Consider the following 27,134-nt stretch of genomic DNA (forward strand, 5'->3'; position numbering starts at 1 on the left):
GTCTGGTCTGATCACCCTCTCTGTCCCACATATGAACCATTTAGTGGTTCTTCACAGCTTGTAATGCCTGTCGTCACCTGGGCCCCACCTGCCTTTACACCTTCACCTGCCTCCACTCCTACGTAGCCCTGCATGTGGGAAGAACACAGGCTCTGGAATCTTAGGACATGAGTCCTGACTCCACCTCTAAAGAGCGGCGAGGCCCTTGGGCCAGGTACTTAACTGCTCTGTACCTCGGTTTCTTCATCTGTGAGGAGGGTTGAGTATTAAGTGTGATAATAATCCACGCAAAGCGCTAAGGACAGTGCCTGGCACGCATGGTGAGCACTCAGCAAACGAGAGCTGTTGTTGTCATTACTCTTATTAGATGAACACAGTTTATATTCCAGCTGTTGTCGTGGCTTCTCAGAAGATCTTTGTCCTGATGTTTCTGTGCATAGACTAGTCCATCTACAGAATATGCTTTTTCCTTTATCTTCAACCCCTGATTCTGCCTTGTAAACATCCACTTGGTCTTTATGGATCAGCTCCAACAACACCTCCTCCTTGGAGCCCTCCCTGGTGGTTTTGCTTCCCCCCGTGCCCTCCCAGGAGGTGTGAGGCACATTTCCACGTAGCTCCAGACGCAGTTGTACACTTGGCATATCCCGGTCCCACTGTTTGTTTCTGTGTCTGCTTCTCCACTAGACTGAAAGAGCTTATCTTTATTTATCTTCTCCTCACAGTGTTTAGTGTGTTTATTGACAAGACATTTATACTTCTAAAACCAAGCTGCCAGAATGACAGCATTTGAACAGCCCACAAAATTATTCTGTTTAATTGGTATACGAGCTATCAATTCGTAAATATGTCCTACAGTGTTTAGCTTCTTAGAGCAGGTGTCGGCTCCTTGGGTTCTTTCTCCAGTCAGGGCGATATAGTTAAACAGGGTCATCCTTACCCTTGCCCAGTCCCTTTGTGACCAGGAGCATGTGTTTTCTAAGGGGCCAGGGCTGAGACTTCCCTGGTGGTGCAATGGTTAAGAATCCGCCTGCCAATGCAGGGGACACGGGTTCGAGCCCTGGTCTGGGAAGATCCCACATGCTGCAGAGCAACTAAACCCGTGCGCCACAACTACTGAGCCTGTGCTCTAGAGCCCATGCTCCTCAGCAAGAGAATCCACCGCAATGAGAAGCCCGCACACTGCAACGAAGAGTAGCCCCCACTTGCCACAACTAGAGAAAGCCCGCGTGCAGCAACGAAGACCCAGCGCAGCCAAAGATAAATAAATAAATTAATTAATTAGAAAAAAAAATTAAGGGGCCAGGGCTCATGGGAAGGTGGTTTAGCACTGGCCTCGCGTGGGAACTGACACTAGTCTTTGCTCTTGTACTTCTTGATCAATTATGTCAGCTAGCCACAGAGAGAAATTAGGGAAAATCATTCTAACTTGTATTACCATGTGCAATGACCAGTTACCGTCAGATCTACCTTCAGGTATATCCAGAATCTTAGCATGTCTCATCGCTTCCACCAGTCCTAGCCCAACCCAAGAAGCCTTCATCTTTCACCTGGATTGTTGCAGTGGCCTGCTAACTGGTCTCTCAGCCTCCTCCCTTTGCCCTTCCGTAGAGTTTATTTTCAGCATAGTGGTTCAGAGTGACCCTTGGAAAATAGAAGTTAGATCATGAAATGGACATAAAGATCTTCACCTGCCTGCCTGCCTCACAGAGTTGTTGAAGGATCAGAAGTAGATCGGGTTCCTTAAGGGCAAAATTATCACATCGGGTCCTTGTCTGGGGACAAAGTGGGGGCCGAAACAAAACTAATGAACATTTCGCTCATTAAAAAATGGAAGAGAAACGGGAAAACCTCATCTGTGACCCACCTCTGCCTCCTGGCCTTGGCGGTTTGCACCATGTGCAGGCATGCAGGCGTGACTCCGATTTCGCCTGCATTTGGACCTGACTCATAGGTGAGTTGTGATTCACAGGGCTGGCATCTCTGCGGGTTTCCCTCCTGGCCCTGTGCTGCCCAGCAGGAACCAGGTTGTTGGTGGGTCTGGGCAGGCAGCGTTTATCCCTCTGTTTCTTTAACTGGGCACCCGTTTATAAGACTTGTTAGTGTCATCCCCCTGATGGAGGTAACTGTGCTAGAGAATTTTGATAAAGAAAATCAGTGGATGCCAAGTTTTCTTTCTCTTTACCGTCGGGACTCAGAATCTGCAACTTGGTGTTTGTGTTGAGTATTAGGTATGTGCAGCAGGTTTGGCCCGAGAGCTACCAGGCAAACTAAATCAGAGCGCACAGAGTTACTCATCCAAGCCAGGCTGGGTGTTTGTGGGGAAGTACCATCTCTGTAGCCCAGAGAGAAGAAGTGACTCGCCCCAGGCACAGGTGTCCCCTGGAAGCAGCCCCAAAGGCCCCACACAGATTACCTTTTTTGGCCGGACGTTAGCAACCAGAGAACACATTCACACTTCTTGCCTCCGAACAGCTATCAAAAGAGACAGAGCTGAGTTGGCTCTTCTGACCATTGGCTCCCCGAGCGGTGTGTCTGGCTTTCAACTTTGAGAGAGAGGTTCATTCCCAAATGTTGGGTTGGAGCAGAGCCGCCCGCCCAGGAGGTCTCCCCCCTGCCCTCCCAGGTCGTTGGGTTCTTCACATGCCAGTGGTGAGTCTGCGGGCCTAAAGCTGAGCCTCAGAGGCAGAGCTGCAGGGAGAGGCTGTGTGCTGGGCTTGAGCTGTAAGGAAACTGTGAAAGTAGCTTCGAAGAAGCCTTTAAAATATTTATTTCTTCAAATTCTTTAAATTCTTTTCATTTCTTTCAAATAAAATGTGTTTGGGGACGGAAGACAGGGGAGGCACAAAAGACTGAACATGCTTTATCCCTTAGAGATGGGCAGGTCTGCTCTGGGCCTAGAAGCCAAAGGTGCTCCGAGAACCCTTTGATGGGTTGCCTCTTTGAACGCAAACAATTGCTCACACAATTCTTAAGTTGAACTGTTTCTTTATGAGGGTAAGAATTTCAGTTCTCATAGATGAAGTCTGGATTGGGTTTAAAAAAAAAAAAAAAAGGTGCTCTAATGATGAAATTTAGAATCCAAACCCATGAGGCGATGTATTAGTAATTCTGCTATTGCTTGCATCGCTCGGAGAATGCCGGTTTTGTAATTGCCTCCATACCAGTTCTCAGGCCAGACAAGAAAATCTACCCCATTGCTTCTTCTTTGTTATGCTTTGTGTTTGTGTGAAAATGGATGCTGTCGGTCAAGCTAGCTTTTTCAGAAAATTTAGCTCCAAATGGCTTTTGGCTGTTGACAGAGAACAGATAACGTTTTCAGTAGCTGAAAACTGGTGCCCCATTTGGATAGTCAGGAAATAAAGCATCTGTAGAGTTGCACAGAAAGAGTCTAAATGCAGGTGTCACTTCCTTACTGTGTGATCTTCAGTTAGTTACTTAACTTTTCTGTGCCTCAGTTTCTTTATCTGTGGAAAAGGGATAACACCTACCTCACATCTGCCTCTTAGTGTGGGTCTGAATAAAATGAAGCAGTGTTATTTTTCTGACTTAATAGATTGTATCTTCTTATTATGATGGCTAGTAATTTTTAAAAATCTACTGAAGGCAGCTCCAAAAAAGAAGTTCTAAAATTGTTTTGGCCAAGTGACATCATCTTTCTGAATTTTAAAAAAAATTATTTACTTTTAAATTTACATAGAGTAAAATTCACTCTTTTTAGTGTACAGTTCTATGCGTTTTGACAAATGCATAGAGTCATAACCACCAACAAAGATATCAAGATACAGAACATTTCCATTACCCCTCAGATTCTTTGTGCTGCTTCTTTGTACTCAATCCCTCCCTCCTCCCCTGGCAACCACTGATCTGTTCTCTGTCCCTTTAGTCTCTCCCAGCAAGTCTTGCACATGGAATCATACAACATGGAGCCTTCTGAGTCTGGCTTCTTTCACTGAGCATAATTCGAGATTCATCCAAGTTGTTGCCGGCATCCAAAGTCATGTTCAGTACTTTTTATTGCCATATCGTATTCCATTGTATGGATGTATTAGTTTATCCCTTCACCAGTTGGAAGACCTTTGGGTTGTGAATAAAGCCACACTTACATAACTTACATAACAGGTTTTTGTGTAAACATCAATTTTCACTTCTCTTAGATGAATTCCTAGGAGTGGGATTGCTGGGTCAAATGGTCAATACATGTTTAACCTTTAAAGAAACTGCAAAACTGTTTTCCAAAGTGGTGCGCCATTTTGCATTCCTACAATCAGTGGATAAGGGTTTCTGTTGCTGCACATCCTGGTCAGCACTTGGCGTGAGCAGTCCTTCTAGCCGTCCCAAGAGACCCGGGTGCAGAGGTATCCCACCGAACTTCTGATTTGCCATTTCTCTAATGACTAATGACATTGAGCATCTTTTCACGTGCCTTCTGGATGTGTGTCCATATCTTTTGCCCATTTCCTCATCAGGTGGTTCTCCTGCTCTGGAGTTTTTAGAGTTCTTTATATGTTCTGGATACACGTCCTCTGCCAGAGGTGCGATTTGCAAACACTTTCTCACAGGTCGTAACTTGTCCTTTCAAAAATTTCACAAGGGATTTGTAAGTGTTTGTTCTTGTTATAAAAGACTCAGCTGACACGAAAGTATTTACAGTAAAAAGCCCAAGATCTCCTTTCCCTCCCACCACTTCTTCCAGCTTTCTTCTAGGAGATAGCCACTGTTGACAGTTTCGTGAGGATCTTTCCAGTCCTATCCTAATTTTCTAGTAAATGTTAAATGCGCGGCTTTCGGGATCTTAGTTCCCCAACCAGGGATTGAACCCGTGCCCTTGGCAGTGAAAACGCAGTGTTCTCACCACTGGACTGCCAGGGAATTCCCTAGTAAATGTGTTTTGAAAGGGACATTTAAATATTGATATGTGTGTTTTGAAATTAGTTCTATTACTTTTCAGTCAATAAGTTGCATTTCAAAGACTCTCTGTTTTTCCTTTCAGCCCAGTTACAGGCAAAATCATTGCTTTTCTCTTGCAGTAGTGAGTTTTGATGTCCTGTGTCATATTCCAGGAAGCCATGATTCAGGAAAGAAAATTTCAGAGGATGACTGTTAAGTGGACTAAATTTAAATAGGTCATCTTGTGTTTGCTAAAGGTTGCTCTAATTAGTTGAAATGACTTTGAAATTCGTCCCGTTTCTTATTCTAAGTGGTGGGTTGCTGTTTGCTTTTGTGCATGGGCACTAAAGGTCCCATTAGGCGAACAGTATTGATAACCTCAGAGTAAAGTTCTGGCTCCTTCCCGAACTTTAGATTGCTCATTTTTCTTTGATGGATTCTTTTGTGCTGTTGGAGATACTCAACACAGAATTTGTACTTGGTTTTTTATTTTTAGCTACAGTTTGGGGCTTTTTTTTTAAACCATAACTGGTCAGAACTTTTTTTGCAGAATGAGTCTCACTGACACAGATTCTTTTCATCTTTCCACAGGTATGAATCCTAGGACCCAGAATAAGGATTCTTTAGAGGACAGTGTTTCTACCTCTCCAGACCCAAGTAAGAGGGGCCTGCTGATGGGGGAAGGTGGCAGGGAGATGGGGGCGTGGGGTGGGTGGTCAAGGCACTGGGGGAGCAAGAGGGAGCCCTGTGCAGAGAATGGTCTGGAAGTTCACACGTCTCCCGGTGGTGAGGGGAGAGGGGAGACTCTGCAGCCTCTCCGATGGAACATGAGCGGCAGGAGGCCAAATGACCTGTTCTGGAATGTGATTCGGGGCCACACAGGAAGGGTAGCGGAATTCCCAAAGCTGGCCTTGGCTCTCAAATGCTTAACGATGGCTCTGGGGAGAAGTAGGAAGGAATAAGACCTGAAACTGTCTACATCCCTATAGTTGGAAGTGTTTGTCTGGGTTGCATTTGCTTTGATCATCCTTGTCTATTGAAATAGCTGAACATCTAAATATCAACAATAGCAAAAGACCAGGAAAAAAAATTCTACTGCTTGATCGACTTTGCTTTACTTCACTGTGACCAGTGGATATATGTACATCACCGAGTCTTTTTATCCCCACTTTTAAGTAACTTAACAATCATTTCACTACTTCTCCAGGTCCGGCATACTGGTCATTTTTCATAGCAATATCAAACACATTATTAAATCGTGCTTTGGATAATCATGCCTTAATGGTGGCCATTTGGGTGATTTCTAGTTTTTTAGCATATAATGCATGGTGCAGTGGGTGTGTTTTTTTCTCTTGGTTCAGATCTTCGGAATATATTCCAAAGAATAGTTGGCAGATTGATTATTTTCTAGAAAGCTGCCAGCCCTGAATAGATTAGCCTGTTTCTTCTCTACAACCCCAGCACTGGATTTTGTCATCTGTGTTTATTACTGTTAACTGAATGATTCTGAGGTGGGACCTCCTCAGAGGCCTCTGCAGGGCCTGAAGATACTGGAGGTAGAAAAGAGACCACACAGACCTTTTACCCATGAAAAGAACATCATCAAGCTAAGAATTGGGAGCTTTTCTCACCACGGGGTTTGAATTCTCCGTATCTCAGTGTGTGCCCGCAGACACCATTTCTAAAAGGTTTTTATAATCCCTGAGGGTCAGGAAGCTGGTGACGGCCAGAACGATGTAAGAAGGCACAGTGATAGAGTGTCCTCTGTTTCTGGCCTCCCCACGGGGGCTGCATTGTGTGCCCACCTTCTGCTGCTGGTTCTAACCAAGAAGTGTGAACAAATTCATCCCTCGTCTGCCCTATGGGGAATTGGGGTGTTAACTAGGTTATCGTGGGCTGTGTGGTTTTTTTAAAAATTTTATTTATTTATTTATTTTTTAATTGAAGTCTAGTTGATCTACAACATTGTGCCAGTCTCTGCTGTACAGCAAAGTGACTTGGTTATACACATATAGACTTTTTTTTTCCATATTCTTTTGCATTATAGTTTATCACAGGAGACTGAGTATAGTTCCCTGTGCTATACATTAGGACCTTGTTGTTTATCCGTCCTAAATGTAATAGTTTGCATCTGCCAACCCCAAACTCCCAGTCCATCCCTCTCCCTCCCCCCTTCCCCCTTGGCTGCGTTTTGAGTTCTTGAAATATTAAGGAGTTAACAAGGCCTGTATAGAGTCAAACTCATAGACTCAGAGAGTGGAGTGGTGATTGCCTGGGGCCTGTGGGAAGGTGGGCAGTGGCGGGGGGTGTTGCTGATTGGTGGGCGTAAAGCTTCAGTCCTGAGAGATGAGTAAGTTCTGGAGACCTGCTGCTCGGCACTCTCCTCAGTTAACAATACTGAATTGGACACTTACAAATTTTGTTGTTGTTGTTGTTTTTGTTTGTTTTTTAAAATTTTATTTTATTTATTTATTTATTATACAGCAGGTTCTTATTAGTTATCTATTTTATACATATTAGTGTATATATGTCAATCCCATTCTCCCAATTCATCCCACCCCGCCTCACCCTACCCTTCGCTACACTTAAAAATTTGCTAAGATGGTAGATCTCATGCTAAGTGTTCTTACCACAATAAAATAAAATTCAAACCAACCAACCAAAAGTCACCCCAGGACCTAGAGTGGAGACCGTGGAGTTAAGTCTGTTGCAGGTCAAGTCATCTTCCCCAAAGCAGGGCTGCCACACAGGGCATGTTTCCTGCTGGGACTCAGGGTGCAATCCCCTTCTTGTCCCCTAACTCCGGGCTCAGGGAGGCTCTGTTGCCATGGGTGGTGTGTGTCGGTCACGGTATGGAGGAAAGATCCCTGAGCAGAGTGGCTTCTGGCCCTGTGACCTCTGGTGGGTTCGGCTCGGCCAGGTGTTTAAAGGGGCCGACGATGCCTCCACACCTGCTCAGAGGAGGTGACGTGAGGGGGTACAGCACGCGGTAAGCCGCAGGGCACCACGAGAAGTGAGGTGCATGAGGGTCTCACTGGGAATGCAGAGGCAGAGGCATGGAGTGTTTCTGTTTCTCGTTGCTCCCTCGCATGGAGATTTGACAAATAATTTTCACTTAAATGACTTAGAGAGATAACCGCCCCATTACTTTAACTCTGATTCTCAACCGGGGAATATTTTGCACTTCAGGGCACATTTGGTCATGTCTGCAGACATTTTTGGTTTTGACAACCAGAAGATGTCACTGGCATCTAGTGAGTAGGGACCAGGGATGCTGCTCACATCCTACAATGCCCAGGGCAGCCCCCACAACAGAGTTATCTGGTCTAGAATAGCCTTCATGCCCCGAGGTGGAGAAACCCTGCTTTACCCAAAGAGCAGGCGGTTTTGGACAGACCCGTGTGGTCGGGCCCACTCTACTGATGGCAGCTTTCATTTCTAGATTGTTAAACTCTGTCTCCTAAAGTTCCGGCCTTGTAACTCCCAGACATCCTTCCTTGATTCCTCTTCCTACCCTTTTGGATCTGTGACTTATTTTTGCAATCCTGAATTCTGCTCCCGTGTGCTATTCGCTCCAAAATCCGGCTCCAAAATCCGGCTGTGCTCTCCTCCTCTCCCCATCCAGCCCCTCCATCAGCCCAGGGGAGGCTTCCAGCTTGAGCCTCTCTTCCAGTCTCGGAATGTTGATTTGCTTCGATGTGTAACTGCCTGGCCTGGCCTGACCTGCGGTAACCTCACTGGCATTGCGGCTGTAGCTCATGATCAGCAGAAAATGAAAAGTATCGGCTGTGCATCCCATTTGCATGATGGGATTGGATAAGCACTGCATTATCTAACAGCCTCTGTTTCTCTCTCTTTCTCCCCCCCCACCCCTTTCCTGGCAATTTTATCACCTGTCACCACCTACTTTCTCCTTCCCCCTCCCTTCCTCCCTCCCCCCATCCCCCCTACCCCCCGCCATCCTACACCTGCCTGGTGACAACACGTACCTTCCTCCCTGTTCACACGAGGCAGTTCTGACGCTGTCTGCTCCCCCTGTAGTGCCAGGCTTCTGTTGCACAGTTGGCGTGGACTGGAAGTCTCTCACCACTCCGGCGTGCCTCCCCCTCACCACGGACTACTTCCCCGACCGCCAGGGCCTGCAGAACGACTACACAGAGGGCTGCTACGATCTCCTCCCAGAGGCCGACATCGACAGGTCGGTGGCAGAGGAAAGGCGCACAGTTTTTGTTTCTCCCAAGACTGGTTTACAAATCGTTAGTTTCACGTATCACCACGGAAGGGTCATCAGGGCTGGCTCGTGGGGATGAAGCCAAGGACCCAGGGACTCTGAGTGTCACACGGCCCCGGGCCAGGCATGTCCTGTGAACAGCCGTCTGTCTTTTCAGGAGGGACGAGGAGGGTGTGCAGATGACAGCTCAGCAGGTGTTTGAGGAGTTCGTCTGCCAGCGGCTCATGCAGGGCTACCAAATCATCGTGCAGCCCAGGGCGCAGCAGCCCAGCCCCGCTGGCCCGCCCCCACTCAGCAGCAGCCCGCTCTATGGCCGTGGTGAGCTGTTCTCTTTGGACTGTAGTTTCTCTTCTCTACTAAGTTTGTGCAAGCAGGTTCTCAAGATAGTAGGGAATACATACATTTAGGAGTCATTGTCTTTCAACACACATTTTTTTTCCCTTCTAAATCTAACTTTACATGAGAATTAAACTCTCCACTGGGTTCAGAGTTATCTTAAAACTCTCTTTAATCTCCAACTCTCCTTTTAAGGGAGAGGGTATGACCAAGTTCAGGAAGTTCCAGCCTGGCTTGAGCAGTACCTCGGGGTCCCAGGCAGCCAAGCAGGGGCTGAGCTGTCAAACTACAGGGTGAATACTCCAGACCCAGGAGCCTGGGTTTATTTCTCACACAGTGCCTGACACAGTAGGTCTTCTCATGTTACCTGAACCTCAAGTTTAAACTTGTTGTTTTTGTTTTTGTTTTTCCCATTCTGGATTCATCTTCTCTTGTTTGTCACTGCAGCTCAGAGACTTGAAGCCGGGATGGTTTGTCCGTGAGTGGCAGAGGCTAGTGAGTGGCAGAGACTCAGTGGCGCCAGCTGAGTCAGAGCTGGGCTCTGGAGGGCTCCTCTGAAACAAGTCAGGCAGCGAGAATTACGTGCAGGGGCCTGGAACCACACACCGGCAGTCACTTCCTGGAACCATCACTGAGCATCTGTTAGTCCCCTGCTTCCTCCTGGTAGCTAATGAGCTCCCCTGCTCCCTAACCAGCCAGCACCAAACCTCAGGCCATCTTTGGCTTCATTAAAGCTCCTCTGGGGACTTCCCTGGTGGCGCAGTGGTTAGGAATCTGCCTGCCAATGCAGGGGACATGGGTTTGAGCCTGTTCCGGGAAGATCCCACATGCCGCGGAGCAGCTAGGCCCATGTGCCACAGCTACTGAGCCTGCGCTCTAGAGCCCGGAGCCACAACTACTGAGCCTGCATGCTGCAACTACTGAAGCCCACTAGCCTAGAGCCCGTGCTCCGCAACAAGAGAAGCCACTACAATGAGAAGCCCGCACACCACAACTAGAGAAAAGCCCGTGCGCAGCAATGAAGACCCAATGCAACCAAAAATAAAAAAAAAAAGCTCCTCTGGTTAGAGGATCAAAGAAGTGTGGACCTGTTAATGGGAGCTTAGCAGTCCTCCAGTCCAGGCCCTGTTGTTCGCAACAAAGCTTTGGATTCCCTCTGGATTTTCTCTAAAAGCCCCTTGTGATACGTATCACGTGATGCCTTCTTCGCATATTATAGACTCTACTGAATAGTAACCTTTCTGAGTGCCAGGGTGATTTCAGCTGCATCTTGTTGTCCTCCACCACGGAAACCACTGTGCCTGGTGTACGACAGTGTGCCTTGAAGAATATATGACTGTGTTCATTCATTCGTTCATTAGTATTTTTTTTTTTGGCTGTGTTGGGTCTTCTTTGCTGCACGCGGGCTTTCTCTAGTTGTGGCGAGCAGAGGCTACTCTTCGTCGCGGTGCACAGCCTTCTCATTGCGGTGGCTTCTCTTGTTGTGGAGCACAGGCCCTAGAGCGTGTGGGCTTCAGTAGTTGTGGCATGCGGGCTCTAGAGTACAGGCTCAGTAGTTGAGGCGCACGGGCTTAGTTGCTCTGCCGCATGTGGGATCTTCCTGGTCCAGGGATCAAACCCGTGTCCCCTGCATTGGCAGGCGGATTCTTAACCACTGTGCCACCAGGGAAGTCCTCATTAGTATTTTTGAAGCTTCTGCTCTGTGGGGGAAAATAACATTAGTCAAACTATGATATACAATTCCACGCTGCAATAAAGACTGTGAGGGAAAAATCAGAGGGCTGCGAGAATATTTAATACAGGACCTGATCTGGTCTGGAGAGTCAGGGGCGGCTTCTTTGAGGAGTTGATGTTTGAGCTGCTGCTGTACCTGAAACACATGCAGGAGTTTTTAGTGAGAGAGGAGTGGAGGGCAGGAACAGGTGGGCCAAGCATGCCAGGCAGCAGGGTTAGTATGTGCAAAGGCCCTGTTGGCTGGAAGACCTCGTGAGACTTTCTGGGCACCCAAAAGAAGACCGGCGTGGAGAGCACTGGGAATAAGCCAGCAATGTGGCCAGAGATGTCAGGAGACCCAGGCTGCACAGGCCCACGTGAAGGATTTTGTTCTTATCCCAAGAGCAGTGGGATGAATCTGCTTTTCATGTCAGTGGCTCTGTCCAGGTTGCCTACTTCCTTTTCTCTGAAATAGCACTTTATCAAGTGCTACTGAAAATACAAAGACGAACAAGATTTGGGTCCTGGCCTCCTGGAACTTTTGGTTTGTCAAGGTGTGAGACAGAGACACACAAAGAGCTGCATCCAGGGTAGAATTCACCGCTGATGGGGTCTGATAGCTTTCTGGAGGAAGTGGCATTTGATGGTGACCTTAAATGATCCCTAGGATTTCGACGGTCGCCCAGGAAGAGAAGGCAGAAGAAGCAACAGGAGCAAATGTTTGGAGAAGGAAATTCGAGCAAATAAATAAGTCTGAAACGTGGTGGTCCTTTAAGTCTGAAACGTGGTGCCGCAGTGTGGGCGTCATGGGGGCTGAGGGCCAAAAGCTAGGTTGGCCATCCCTGCGGTTGAGGGCCTCAGATGCCAGGTGGCAGCTTGTGCCTTAGGGGAGTGGAGTTCCATTTTAGTCAATTAACATCTACTCTGGAACTTTCCTTCACAGAGGACAAGGCATTGGGCTGTTCTGCCAGCTGTTGTAGGCACCCCCAGGCTCTAACCTCCTGCTGGCTGGTTCAGTAACAGAAAAATCTGCCCACTTCAGGACTTTTTTTTTTTTTAAACCAAGAATATTTCTTTTCCATGAAACTGCCCCTGGAAAGAAAGTGTTGCCTCTTTTGTTTCTCCTTTTCTAAATCTATATGGAAGAGAAGCAATTGCCTGTTAAAGGAATGACCCTCAACCAGATGGAGGAAATTATTTATTTTTTTCCCTGTTAGGCCTTGTGTCCCGAAACCGCCCTGAGGAGGAAGACCAGTACTGGCTGAGCATGGGCAGAACTTTCCACAAAGTCACACTGAAGGATAAGATGATCACAGTGACACGATACCTTCCCAAGTGAGTCCTTGGGTATTTAAAGTTTTCAGCTCTGTCCTAAATTATGTCCAACTACTAAGTTATGTTTCTAACACATACTGTCCACATACTGAATTATGTGTATAACACGTAATTCAAACCAAGGAGGTTGAGTAATTGGTTTTTCTTTCGGAGTTACTGTTTTGCTCTCTAGGGTTGTACTTTATGGCTGTAGCTCACCTACTTCCAAAAGGGATTTGATCCAGCTTATAATGTTCAGCATGAGTCTTAACATGCCAATTAAAAATAAAGAGTATGAGGCTAGAAGAATGAGAAAGTTTAAGAAGAACTGAGAAATCTCCATTACCAGTCCCCTGGGATGAGTTTTGGTTACTGTGGTCGAGGGTCGAGTGCCAAGGATACTGCTAAATGTCTTGAGACAGAAAAGGTACAGGAGACTTGGGGGGAGGCGGGGGATCCTTATTTGGACCTCAGGCCACGCCCTTTGTTTTTCAGGTACCCTTACGAATCTGCCCAGATCCACTACACCTACAGCCTCTGCCCCTCCCACTCAGACTCGGAGTTCGTCTCCTGTTGGGTGGAATTCTCGCACGAGCGGCTGGAGGAGTACAAGTGGAATTACTTAGACCAGTACATCTGCTCTGCCGGCTCCGAGGACTTCAGGTCAGAGACCCCGATTTCACTTTCCATCCTCGCCGCCTTGCGTGTGTCCGTATTTTAATGTCTCTGTCCTTTCTCCTGATTGCAAAATGATGCCTGTTTTAGAAAAAAAAAAAGAAAAAGAAAATGGAGGGAAAAAGCACATCTGCATTGGGTTAAAAACTCAGCGATGAGATGGACGTGGATGGTTGCGCAACAGTGTGAATGTACTGAATGCTGCTGAATTGTGCACTTAGAGATCATTAAAGTGGTAAACTTTGTTATGTATATTTTACCGCATGAAACAACAAACAACAGCAAAAAACCTGGTGAAGATGTGCTCTTTTTTTTTTTAATATTTATTTATTTGGTTGCACCGGCTCCTAGTTGCAGCAGCTGGGCTCCTTAGTTGTGGTTCGTGGGCTCCTTAGTTGCAGCAGACGGGCTTCTTTAGTTGCAGCACATGAGCTCCTTAGTTGTGGCTCTCCGGGTCCATAGTTGCCGCACACAGGCTCCTTAGTTGTGGCATGTGAACTCTTAGTTGCGGCATGCATGTGATATCTAGTTCCCTGACCAGGGATCGAACCTGGGCCCCTGCAATGGGAGTGCGGAGTTTTAACCACTGTGCCACAAGGGAAGTCCCAAGATGTGCTCTTTGGTGGAATGTCAGTGCTCTTCACATTTTCCTGACTGCTTGTGACATCTTTTTTTTTTTTAATTGAAGTCTAGTTGATTTACAATGTTGTGTTAATTTCTGCTGTCGAGCCAAGTGGTTCAGTTATACACATATATACATTCTTTTTTTTTTGTATTCTTTTCCATTATGGTTTATCATAGGATTTTTTAAAAATCTTTTTTCAGCTTTATTGAGGTATAATTGACAAAAATTGTACATATTTAAGGTGTACAATATGATGGTTTCATATAAATATAGATTTTTTTTCTTTTTTTTATTGGAGTATAGTTGATTTACAATGTTGTGTTAGCTTCTGCTGTACAGCAAAGTGAATCAGTTATACATATACATATACTCACTCTTTTTTAGATTCTATTCCCATATAGGTCATTACAGAATATTGAATAGAGTTCCCTGTGCTATATAGTAGGTTCTTATTAGTTATCTGTTTTATATATAGTAGTGTGTATATGTCAATCTCAATCTCCCAATTTGTCCCTCCCCGCCCCTTTCCTCCTTGGTAACCATAAGTTTGTTTTCTACATCTGTGACTCAATTTCTATTTTATAAATAGGTCCATTTGTACCATTTTTTTTTTTAGATTCCACATATAAGTGATATCATATGATATTTGTCTTTCTCTGACTTACTTCACTCAGTATGACTATCTCTAGGGCCATCCATATCCCTGCAAATAGCATTATTTCACTGTTTTTTATTATCATAGGATATTGAATATAGTTCTCTGTGCTATACAGTAGGACCTTGTTGTTTATCCATTCTATATATAAAAGCGTTGTGATGTCTTGTTTTTATTTTATTTTATTTTTTATTTTTGGCCATACTGCGAGGCATGCAGGATCTTAGTTCCCCGACCAGGGATTGAACCTGGGCGCACAGCAGTGGAAGTGCCGAGTCCTAACCACTGGATCACCAGGGAATTCCCTGTGACATCTTGTTTTTAATTTTTCATTTTTATGCATGATTTATGGTTGTGATGATAAAAGGCCACAGCGGCACTGGGCCTGGGTGCACAGAAGCATTCTGACGTCTCTGGGATAGAAAGTAAAAGCAGCCTTGGAGTTCTTCCCTCTCAGCCTGCGTGAAATGCAGCATCAGATGAGCACGTGCTCCTGGGCGGATGGACGCTCGCACCCTCACTCCCGGGGGCGTGGGTGTTGAGATGGGATGCTTACTGGGGTGCTTTTATCATCTACTTTTTCTCACCACCACCCCTTTTCCCCTGTGGCCCTCTGTAGCTTAATCGAGTCTCTGAAGTTCTGGAGGACCCGCTTCCTGCTGCTGCCGGCCTGTGTCACCGCCACCAAGCGCATCACGGAGGGGGAGGCCCACTGTGACATCTATGGGGACAGGCCCCGGGCGGACGAGGAGGAATGGCAGCTCCTGGATGGCTTCATCCGATTCGTGGAGGGCCTAAACCGGATCCGCCGGCGGCACCGCTCCGATCGCATGATGCGGGTGAGGCTCCACGGACCCCTTGGGGGCTGGGCCCGGTCTGGGATGCAGGGACCATCTCCTCCTGTGTCTGGGGCCTCTCGCCAGCCAGTTTCTTTACTCCACAGCTGCCCAGCATTTATCTTCAGTCCAAAACAGTGGGTTCTCCTCTAGCGCAGGGTGAAGGGAGGGTGCACAGCCAGCCACCGGGCTGGGGCCACGCCTCTGACCCGAGGACACAGACCTTTGTGAGCTCCCCACTGGGGACCCGGCGTCAGGCACAGCTGCTTATATGACTGGATTGCTGGTGCTGGATTGATGGATAGAAACTCGCTCAAGAGGGTGACAGCAGCAATGTCACTTATGTCACTTGTAGTGTTTCCTGCACGCTTGGGCCTTCATTCAACCACTCACTCCCCAGTGAGGACGCTGAGGCTCGTGGGGGTGATGGGATGTGTCTGAGGACACCGAGCTAATAAAGGGCTGATCTGGGATGATTCAGCGTGTGTGTGTGTGTGTGTGTGTGTACACATACAGCTCTGTGAATTTTACAAATGTATAGATTCACATAACCCCCCCACCACCACCATAATCAGGACATGGAATACTTCCATCAGTGCAAAAAAACTCTCACACTACCCTTTAGAGTCACACTGTCCCCCCATCTCTAACCCCTGGCAGCCACTGGTCTGTCCTCCGTCACTATACTGCTGTCTTTTCCAAATGTCCTATAAATGGAATCATACGATAAGTAACCTTTCGAGGCTGCTTTCTTTCACTCAGCATAATGCCTTTGGGGTTCATACAACTTGTCGCTCAAATCCACTGTTCATTCCTTTCCATTGCTGAGTAGTGTTCCATCATCAGCCGTGTTTTTATTTTTTGTTTTTAACCTCAAGTTCAGTGTTCTTTAACCCAGGCCAGCTGCCTCTTGTACACAGCATCACTTCTGGGAGAGCTTATGTAGTGGAAAGAACCTTGGTTTTGAAGTCAGTTAACTGGAGTTTGAATTCCAGCTGCAGTGCGATTTGGGATAAGTAACTTCACTTCTCTGAGACTTAGCTTCTTTTTCCATAAATTAGATGTGACGTTATTTACTTCCTTGAGCCGGTGATTGAGAATAAAATGAGATGCTATACGTAAACCGCCTCAAGGAGGCAGTGTGTTTTGAGTCCACAGCTATTTGGGACCTTCAGTTCAAGTGAAAAGCCGTTTCCTGGCATTTCCGGATCCTGAGACCCCGTCTTCCCCGACTGCATTGATGGGCTCCCAGAGCCTGAGGCACAGCAGACGCAGCAGCATCTGATGGCCTGTCTCCTCCTCTGTGCTTTAGAAAGGGGCCGCCATGAAAGGCTTACAGATGGCTGGGCCCATCCCCACCCACTCCCTCGAGTCGACCGGCCCCCCGGTTGGGAAGAAGGGAACCTCAGCTCTGTCTGCCCTGCTGGAAATGGAAGCCACTCAGAAGTAAGTGCCTGGTGGACAGAGGCTCGTTCCCATCCCCCAGGCCCCAGTGCGGTGAAATGTGACTTCTGTCTACCAAGGAGCCAGTAACTGACAAAAAGACACATACGTGAAAAGAAAGCTAGGTTAATACCTGGTAAGTGTCGAATGTCATGAAGTAGGTCAGAAGTTAAAAACTTGCAGTCTGGGGCTTGATTTGAACTGCAGATACAGTTGGTTTGGTCCACAAGGTGTTTTTTTGTTGGTTGGTTGGTCTTTTGTTTGTTTTGTATTTTTAATAGACTTTCTTTTTTAGGGCAGTTTTAGGTTCAAGGCAAAATTGAGTGGAAGGTACAGAGAGTTCCCATCTACACCCTGTCCCTGCACATTATCCACATCCCTCACTGAACGGTACATTTGGTACAATCGATGGACCTGCATTAACACATCATAGTCACCCAAAGAGCACAGTTTATTTACATCAGGGTTCACTCTTGGTGTTGCACATTTTATGGGTTTAGACAAACTTATAATGACACGTAGCCACCGTTATAGAGTAGTTTTGTTGCCCTAAAAACACAAAATATTTTTTAAATATTTGAGCCAAATTTTTTTCATTTGAAGATTTCATATAAAAATCTTGATTTCTTAATGAATTCTTACATGAAAAAATATATAACATTATGGTTATATTGTATAAAAAATATAGATAATGTAATACAAAATTGTATTATGGGTAATATGTAAAATCCAGCTTTGCTCAAAGTGGTGGAGGCTCAGTTAGCACTGGGTCCACGTTCAAGCCCAGCCACGATGGGCTGGCACTTTAGGTGGACTTATGTCCCTGGTTTACCGTAGAACCAGCACGCCGTCTGCTCTTGGACTTGTCTTGGCCCCTCAGACAAGGGCCACCTGACCAGCTTTTCTAGGCATTTGAGTGTGTGGTCCCTTTGTAAACAGTAGGTGCTGCAGCTCTTAGGACCCCGGTGGGACCACATCTTGCTTTGGGAGGGCAGGGACAGTGTCACAGGAGGTAGGATTTAAGATGTCCTTGTAGAAAGGGACACATTTATACGGGGGGTAGGGGGAGGACTTGGGGAAAAGGAGAAAACATTGCCACGAGCAGGTGGGACCTACTCTGGGAGGCCTTCCCTGCCCCCTCCATCCTTCCAGCCAGATCAGAGCCCCGCTGTACTTCCTGGTGTCTGTCTGGTGAGGGGGTCCGTGCCATGCCCGCAGGAGCCCAAATATGTTAAGCTTTCAGAAGGTAACATGAGTGAGCCCGAGGCCCAGTGGGAGATGCAGTTGCAAAGACAGCATGGGAAGTTGGATTCCAGGCTGTTCTTACACATTCTCATAGCAAGAGCGACCCTTTGAAAGTTTATTTTAATGGAAAATTTCAAGCAGATTAAAAAAAAGTAGACTCGTGTAATAAATCCCTGTTTACCCATCACCCAGCTTCAATGATTATCAACTCACGGCCAATCTTGTTTCATTTATATCCCGCTTGCTCTCATCTTCCTTTTTATTTCTTATGAAATCCCAGACATCACACCCCTTTGTCTATAATATTTCAGTGTGCATCTCTGAAAGATAAGTACTCCTAAAACAAAACTGTAATACCATAATTTACCTAAAAAGTCACAGCAGTTCCTTAATATCATGTAATATTCATTCAGCATCTTTGGCAGAAGTGGTGTTTGCAGAGATGGGTCCTGCGTATAGGAAGGCCTGGTGGGTGGGCCCAGGAGGCAGAGGCCTCACTAGTCCAGGCGAGAGGCAGCAGAGGCTGGAGGGTGAGGATGGGATGGAGAGGAAGGGATGCGGGGAGAGAAGGGAAGAGCGTGGCTGGGGTGACAGGGGAGCAGATGAGAGGAGGAGAGCTGGGGTAGGTCGGGCTCATTACTGAGGGCGCTGGGGCCTCCAGAAAATACCTTTATCTGACCAAGGAAAGACCCCAGAACTCCGCCTGGCAGGTTGTCCCTGTAGCTAATCACAGACCTTTCCTGCTGGAAAAAAGAACAAGGAACATATGTTGCTGGGAGGGGTGTGAAGTTGGGGGCAGGGGAATCTTATTTTAATGTGTCAGTGAGTCATCGTTCAGTGCACCCCAAGGAGCCTCTTTCTGCTCAGACTCGAAGAGGACGGGTAGCTTGGGGTGGCAGTGTCCCTGGGTGTGTGTGGGGAGCTCAGCTGACCCCACAGCAGGAGGCAGGACAGGGAGCCCCGAGCTTTATTCTCCCCCCAGGTGACCGCTCCCAGGTGATGTGGTGCGTTTTCTCAGAGCCGGAGGCCGAGCAGAGGGAGCCAGACCTTTACATAACGTTTGCACACACAGCATTTTCTACTTTGTGTTCTTCTTTATTGTTTTGCTACACCAAGCAGATCCAATTTTATTATGGAAAACTGTTATAGCCATACGAAGAAGAGTTTCAGAAGTTTCACCCGTAGTCCTGTCATCTTACCACGCGTGTCTGTTTCCTCCATTTCCCCTGGGTCTTTGCCTGGAGGCATGCACCTGTTGTCAGGCTCTCATGGGAGGCAGAGGCCCCAGGAGCGTGGCTGTGGGCAGTCTGGGCTGCAGGTGCCAATCCGCAGCTCTGCGGCTCCTGTTAGATGGGGATAAACTGATGTCAGGGAGTCAGAGCAGGGAGAGAGCCCACGTGGCAATCGTCACAGCCTCTGGGAAGATGGCAGCGTGCCCCATGCATGTTCTCACGTGTGGGCTTGCACAGTATAGCTGGTCCTTTTGTGACATCCCCTCCCCTGAGCCGTGAGACAAGGAACCTCCAAGGGCAAGGACGGGTCCTACTTGTCTCTGAATCCCCGACTCCTAGTCCACGGGTCAGCACGTAGATGGCAGCTCAGTACATGGGGGTTGTCATGTGCATCAGACGAGGAGACCCTGGGGGGCAACCAGAGCTTCCAGCCACCACCGTCCGAGCCACGGGCTAGGCCACGGCCCCCAGGAGGTGCAGGAGAGCGGCCCAGTGTGTGTTTCCGGATGAGGCCCAGAAGAACACACCGCGATGTGGTGCAGAGACAGTGCGCTGTACGTGGACCAGGCAGAGTCAAGCTTTTAGTCTGCTTTTCTTATATGAATTACACCTCAGAGTACCCAAGTGATTGGTGCAGGAGGTGTCTCTCTCCAATATTCCAGCTAATGGGTCCAGAAGGAGCGCTGGAACATTACCACATGTGGGCTCTCATGCGCTCACGGACCTAGCAGAGATCACCAGTGACCGCTCACATCGCCAGATGCTGTGGGCCTCCACGTAGAAGCACACAACACACTGACGAAGAATTACTGCCCCATCAAACCTAAATGTGCTCAAACCTCTAAATATAATTTCTAGTGCTCAGGAAGTATGGGGCGCAGAGGAACACGATAAACAGCAAAGGGATATGATCAGCACATCCAGACTGTAAATTTACAGGACAAGTGAGCTACTTTCTTCCACAAATAAATTGCAGGGGTATGGAGGGATGAGCGGAGCTTTTAGCTTAAAGAAGACTCGAGAGACATAACTGAGTGCAGTGTAGGGATTTTAACTGAATCCTGTTTTGAACAAACACACAGTAAAATCTTTTTTTTTTTTTAATTTATTTATTATTTTTGGCTGCACTGGGTCTTTGTTGCTGCACGCGGGCTTTCTCTAGTTGCGGTGTGCGGGCTTCTCATTGCGGTGGCTTCTCATTGCAGAGCACGGGATCTGGGTGCACCGGCTTCAGTAGTTGTGGCTCACGGGCTCTAGAATGCAGGCTCAGTAGTTGTGGCACACGGGCTTAGTTGCTCTGTGGCATGTGGGATCTTCCTGGACCAGGGATCGAACCCGTGTCCCCTGCATTGGCAGGTGGATTCTTAACCACTGCGCCCCCAGGGAAGTCCTAAAATCTTTTAAAGATACAATATATACTGAAATGTTTGTAGTAATGAAGTAATAGCATGTGTGAGTTTTGCTTCCAAATAATCGGGTAGATAGGGATAGATGAAACAAAATTGGCTCTATCAATAAATAATTCTGGGGTCCAGGTAGATAAGAGTTCGATTACATTATCCTCCTTATTTTCATATGGGTTTGAAAGTTTTCCATGACAAAAACCAAAAAGAGAGAGTGTAACAGGTTACTATGGAAACTGATTTTTAATCTCCGATATGAGGTTACTTCACCATCAGTAAGAGATGTGTCAGGATTTAAGACGAGGGAAATGTCACAAATTGGCTTCCTGGGGAAACGGATGGAGACAGAGTTTAGTTGTGGGCTCAGCCCCCGTGGGAGGGAGGGGGTGGAAGGCGGAGGGGACAGAGGGAGAAGCTGAGATGCAGAAAAGCCTAGTGACGGCCTCGGGCACCTCCCTCAAGCTCTGGAGCTAGAGCCACGTTCGGAGATGAGCTGGGTTGGACCAACAGGGCCAGGACTTTACACCCCTTGGTGATGGTTCACTGTCCACAGGCAGCCCAGGGAGGGGCTCGGGCTCTGCAGCTGGGCCGTCTCTGAAGGGGGACAACACGCCCAGCTCCCATGTCATCAGGGCCACGGCAGAGGGTCTGGTGGCGCCTTGAAGTGCCCACCATGAGAAGTGTGTGTTATGGTAACAGCGAAGCATTTTAGACTGTAATGTGAGCCTCATGGAACTTACCAAATAAACATTCAATGGTATATTAAAACAGTCTAATTTGGGGGGGCGTTTAAGTTACCATAGTTCATGGCTTATCTTAGTATGGAAAAAAAAAATTAGGAAAATATATGTGAAAGTAGGCATTTATGGATACCAGAACTGAGATGGGAGGAGAGGTCATAAGAAAACCATAGTTGTCTTGTGTCTGAGATAATGCCTGTTAGATTAGAGTGTGGCATTTTTTTGGGGGGTGGGGAGGGCTCAAGGGTGTGCGCGTTTGCGAGATTAACGAATCTTCAAAATGTATAAAGAGTCGACACATTTCACCCTGTTTAGTTAATGCCTAATGGTAATGCAGCCCTAACGTTCAGAATGTGCTTCTGTTGGTATATTTAATAAAAACTGAGAAAAAGTTTCTCCCAGAGAGTTAAAAAAATGGTGTTCATGGACGGAGTCACTCAAACCATGTCACTTGCCTTTTCAAAGTAATACATAAGCCCAGGTGCTGCCAAGAGGCTTTTAAAATTGAGCTGTTTTCTGATTTTCCGTGGCAGCTGGTGAGTGTTCAGGACAATGAATGAAATTAAGGGCACCACGTAGGGCCTGAGGATTAACAAAGCGGATGAGCGTGTTTCGAAGGTGCTGGCAACTGCTGCCTTCGCTTCGTTGTGGCTAACATGGGTCCTTCCCCAGGGGGCTCTGAGTAAGGACCGCCCTGTGTTTTCCCCCCTCTCAGGTGCCTGGGAGAACAGCAGGCGGCGGTGCATGGGGGCAAGAGCTCCGCCCCCCCGGCTGAGAGCAGCGGCGTAGCCATGACTCCCACCTACGTGGACAGCCCACGAAAGGTAAAGGAGCCCCTCTGGCGGGGGGCTGGCGTGTGCGCTCAGGGACCCGGTATGGAGGGTAACACACAGCCCATGAGTCCAGGACTAAGTGTGCTGAGGATTTGGAGGAACCTTTTGCAGCACTGCTATTTTGATGGAGGGACTTGCCTGCTCACGGTTGTAAGGACGCTAACTGCTAGACGAAAGCAGATGTAAATCAGTCAAGCTAAACTCTATCGATCCGAGATCTGGCTCAAGCTGTGACACTGGCCTCTGGTTTTCCTTCAGTCCCATCTTCAGCCCTCCTGGTGGGGGGAGGGAGGTAGAAAATGACTGAAGCAGCTTCTGGGAGAGCTCACTCTTTGGTGAATGAAATTCCCATCAGTTTGCTTAGACTCCTGAGAAGTAGTCAGATGGGAGCATCCTGGGAGACGGAAACCAAACCTGAGGCTTTGGCCTCCATACAGAATAGCGAGTACAGTAGAGGAGCCAAAAGCTCCACAGGTCAAGCTTGTTGTAGCTTTTAAGACCAGTAGATGTGTCTCTGCCAACTCCTTCTCCTTGGAAATTCAGAATCTGAGATCGTTCTGATGTGGCAGGGTGAGCTGGCCGCACATTCTCTTACCTGGTCTCTCTCACTGGGAGATGAAGGAGATTCTATAGATGTATTTTATTTTTCAACGTTGTGGTCAACTTGTATATCCATTTGCATATTTATTTATTTTACTTCCACATCGTGAAAATTTCCCCATGTCATTATTTCTCCAAAGTATGATTTTAAAAAATAACTATATAATATTTCATCATATGGATAGACCTTTGTTTATAACTTCATTTTTTGTTTAAAATAATGGTGGTTTCTGATTTTTAAAAATAGTTTTTGGCAATTATTCCATAAGTTTGTATAATTATTCTGCAGTGTATCACAATTACAAGTAATACTGCAAACATCCTTGCACATAATTATTTGACCACATCTCTGATTGTTTCTTCAGGATAAGTTCCTAGAATTAGACTTCTAGGATGGAGGGGTTAAAATCTGAGAAAAAGTAGCAACTGAGGCTGCAGGCAGTGTGTAGCATCCATAGGCCAGAGACAGCAAACCTCAACAAATATTTTAGGCTTTGTGGGCTGAGAGGGAGGATCAAGGCTATTGTGTGGGCTCTTCTGTAACCATTTAAAATCTTAATGGTTCTCAGCTCACAGGCTGGAATAACCAGGTGACTGGATTTGGCTGTAGGCTGTCGTTTCCGCAAACCCAGCTCAAGGCAGTGACTCTAGGTACAGTCCCAAGGATAGTCTGTGCGTCAAGAATGACCTGTTGGTGAAGAAAGTCTTTTCACCTGTCCTCACTCACGGGTACATCATCTCAGCAGCGTTAGCACCTCTGCTTCTGTATGTTCTGGCAGAGAAGGGACGCAAATAGAACTTGAGAACACATAAGTGCCTGTGTGCTGTTCACTAGCCGTTACGTCCACCCACTGCCGTCTTTGAGGATTAGAAACAGTGCGGGGGACAGTACTGAGAAGTACAGAAATTATAGAACCACAAGCATTATGGTTAAAATACACCAACTGCCAAATAGGAGATCGTGGTCTAGAACACTCCCTTCATCTTCCAGCTGGACACTGAAATCCATGTGGATAGCCATCGGTCTGCTGGGTGTAGATTCCCAAGTGGTCCAGGAGAAGCAGAGGTGTTAGGAGATGGCCCAGCGCTCTCCAGGCAGCAGCTGTGTCAGGATGCGTAGAGGGTACCCGAGTGTGCATCTCTGCAGACACGCGTTTCCTCGGCTCGTTACTTGAGCTCGTAGTGGCTGATGGGCGTGGCAGCAGTCCTGGTAAAATGGACACCGAAATACTTCAGTGATTCTACTTTTAGAATTTAAAAAGTTGTAAGAAAGCAGGGACCTTCAGGTGTATCAAGTGGCATTTCCGAATTTCAGTGATAATAAAGCATAAAAAGTAAAAAGATTTTGAAGGGACAAGAGGACACTTCTTGACCTTAAGAAAGAGGCAGGGAGTGGGTCTTTGGAAAAGTTCTCTCTGTCATTTATGTTTCAAGTACATGGCAACTTGAACCCCACAAGAATAGGGTGGGGAGGGGAAGGCTGCTTCAGGAGCCCCTCCCGGGGACTGCATACGATTTTGTTACACAACCAGTGGAGGAGAAGGTATTGCTGCTCCTGTGTCCCCAGGTTGCTCGGAAAATTAAACAAGAACTTTTCCTGCAGTGAATCCTCTTCTCCCATCTGGCTGCCATGTTACAGGCGGAAACGCAAACGTCAGGCCTCCGTGCCTCTCCCAGAGGCCTGCTGGTCACCCAGCCAGGCAGGAGGCCAGGACGCTGCCCCCGGTCCTGCCCCGTGCCCCCCTCTGCAAGCTGCCCTGCGGCCTTCTCCCCTCGGCATAGGTCTGAGGATGTTCAGAGCTATGAGGGAGGACGCAGGCAGCCAAGCCAGGCTCTGATGAGATCTGAGGCGCTTGGACACACCTTCTCCCCCAGGTGCTGGCTCCCACCCCACTGGGATATTCTGCCCAGGAAGGTGTGAGTTTCTGCTAATGCTTCGCATTTGGATATTTTCCTCCTGGGTGGATCTCTCTCTCTTTCTCTCTCTCTCTCCCTCTCTTTTTTTTTTTCCCCCCTTTCCCCTCATGTGCCCTTCTTTCTCTCCTTCCCTCCTTGTTTTTGTTTTTTGCTCTTGTCCCCCACTCCTTCCCCGATGGTTCGCTGCTGGGCCGCGTTCCGTCCCTCCGCCCTCTCGCACCTGCTGCCGCTTCCTGCCGCTCTGACCTCAGGACGGGGCCTTCTTTATGGAGTTTGTCCGCAGCCCGCGCACAGCATCGTCCACCTTCTACCCGCAGGTCAGTCCAACCCCAGGGCCCCGAGGCCCGTGCATGCCTGTCCGTCGCAGAAGCCGCGACCTGGCCTTCAGCTCGGCTCTGAACGCATGGAATTGGGCCGAAGCCGAGTTTGAGGGGCAGTTGAAACTGAATTCAGTCTCAGAGGTGCATTTTCTTTCTTGGTGTTTGTGGTGACACAGGGGGATGAGGAGATTAACGTCAGAAAACATGCTGGCACGTGTGGCTTATGTGTCCCCGTCTTTGTCATGTGTTGCCACTGACTCTTGGCCACAGGACAGCATCTTCCTATTTAGGTGTTTTTGTCCATATGACATAAGCAACATGATACATGCTGACTTAAGGACAGAACTCTTATTTTTTTCATCCTAGTACAAGCAAATAAATTAATAGCAGTGCGGCAGGAAGTGGTGAAAAACAGAGCAATCAATTACTACCAGGCATTTGCTTTGTCATAGACTGAGGGTGTGTGACCCTGGGCAGCTCGCCTCTGGACTGTCCTGAACTCGCGTGTCACATAAAGGGTTTGGACCCATCTCAAGGGGCTTCCAAGCCTTAAAACTCTTCACTTACTATGTGCCAGGCTCATAGTATTATTTCATCTCATCCTCACAGCATAGCCTATGAGGTAAGCAGAAGTTTTATCCCAGTTCTACAGATGGAGAAATTGAGGGCCAAAGAACTTGTGCTTCACACAGTACAGGGTTGAGCTGGGATTTAAATCAGGACCAAGAGGCTTGATTCATTACCCCCACCCCATAATTAGCATCGGTCATTGCTGTGCTGACAGATCTTGGTGAAGAGAACCTGGGCTCCCTGCCCTTTATTGAGGCCCCTGAGTATATGTGATTGACCTGGTCACAGATATCTGAAAGGGAGGAGAGGGTTTATGCAGAGCAGGGCAGGCTCAGGAGGACGGACGTGGGAGGTTCGGGTCAAAGGTTTAGGAACCCTTATTTGGTGGAAGTGAGAAAACCAACATGGATTGAAGACCTGCTCTGCCAGCTACTGTGCAAAGGGCTTTGCAAACAGCCTGTGAGTCCATGAGGTACACGTACTATCACCCCATTTTCCAGAAGAAGAAACTGAGGCTTAAATATGTTGCCTGGTCAGAGGGCCTGGAACTAGCGAGTGGCAGAGCCCCTCCACTGTTCTGTAGTTCACACTGGTGTCTTCCCTTTCTTGGGAGGCCAGAGGGCATCTCGGGTCTGTGCTGGGCTCTTCCCAGTGAAAGCGCGACCCTGGGCGGGTCCCCTTCGGGGCCTCTGAGTCCTAATCCAGCAATCACCATCCGTAGGAGGCAACCTGCCCTTGTGGTTTAAAACAGACTCCGGTTGGAGTTTTTAACCTTTTACTTTCTAACAATAGACCCTCTTGTGAAAAGCTTCAGACTTAGATTAGAATTTAACCTAAGAAAAATCAACAGAGCCGGGAGAGAATTGTTTTATACATCCTATAATACTCCACACAGGTTCACGTGGTGGAATTCACCGGAAGAACAGAAGTGGATAAGTTCCTGGAATTGGAAACAGCAAACAGAGATGAGGAGTTTATGTTACCCACCATTAAAAAAAAAATGATCCCGTGTAAGATGTAGTAAGGGAGCGCTCTGTACTGACATGAAATTAAATTGAGCTATGCTGAGTGCCGTGGGAGATACAGGGATGAACACGACACCCTGTGGACGTTGCTTGTTTGATGTCTGTTCCCCCCTCCTCACCCCCAGATGGTGAGCACCATGAGGGCAGGGGAAGTTTGTTTTTTGGGGGGGGGTTGTTTATTTAACATTTTATTTTATATTGGAGTATAGCCAATTAACAATGTTGTGTTACTTTCAGGTGAACAGCAAAGTGATTCAGTTATACATATACATGTATCTATTCTTTTTCAAATTCTTTTCCCATTTAGGTTGTTACGTAATAGTGAGCAGAGTTCCCTGTGCTATACCATAGGTCCTTGTTGGTTATCCATTTTAAATATAACAGTGTGTACATGTCAATCGCAAACTCCAGGGGAGGGTTTTGATGAGGGGTGATATTCCTTCCTTCCCTGATGATATTAAACCTTGGAAAACATCCTGGCTGTGGGGCTGGGGTTATTCTCCAGCTCTACAAGGTATATGGGATTCCATC

General features: G+C 47.3%; 1 protein-coding gene across 9 annotated transcripts in view; it reads left to right on the top strand.

Moving 5' to 3' along the window:
* Nucleotides 1-27,134, top strand: part of DEPDC5 (DEP domain containing 5, GATOR1 subcomplex subunit) — a 92,558-nt gene that overhangs the window by 41,296 nt on the left and 24,128 nt on the right. For 3 of the 9 annotated variants that reach the window (XM_057527222.1, XM_007170625.2, XM_007170631.2), the window contains exons 25-33: nucleotides 5,482-5,547; nucleotides 8,905-9,088; nucleotides 9,279-9,439; nucleotides 12,388-12,505; nucleotides 12,980-13,147; nucleotides 15,059-15,278; nucleotides 16,588-16,721; nucleotides 22,054-22,162; nucleotides 25,006-25,149. In XM_057527222.1, coding sequence (XP_057383205.1) covers nucleotides 5,482-5,547; nucleotides 8,905-9,088; nucleotides 9,279-9,439; nucleotides 12,388-12,505; nucleotides 12,980-13,147; nucleotides 15,059-15,278; nucleotides 16,588-16,721; nucleotides 22,054-22,162; nucleotides 25,006-25,149 — 1,304 coding nt within the window. Of the gene's footprint in view, nucleotides 1-5,481; nucleotides 5,548-8,904; nucleotides 9,089-9,278; nucleotides 9,440-12,387; nucleotides 12,506-12,979; nucleotides 13,148-15,058; nucleotides 15,279-16,587; nucleotides 16,722-22,053; nucleotides 22,163-24,939; nucleotides 25,150-26,473; nucleotides 26,710-27,134 lie in introns of those variants that run through there. The other 6 variants (XM_028163683.2, XM_007170627.2, XM_007170628.2 and 3 more) reach the window with 6 other exon arrangements.

The sequence above is a fragment of the Balaenoptera acutorostrata genome, chromosome 13 (genome assembly GCF_949987535.1).
Source record: "Balaenoptera acutorostrata chromosome 13, mBalAcu1.1, whole genome shotgun sequence".
Lineage (NCBI taxonomy): Eukaryota > Metazoa > Chordata > Mammalia > Artiodactyla > Balaenopteridae > Balaenoptera > Balaenoptera acutorostrata.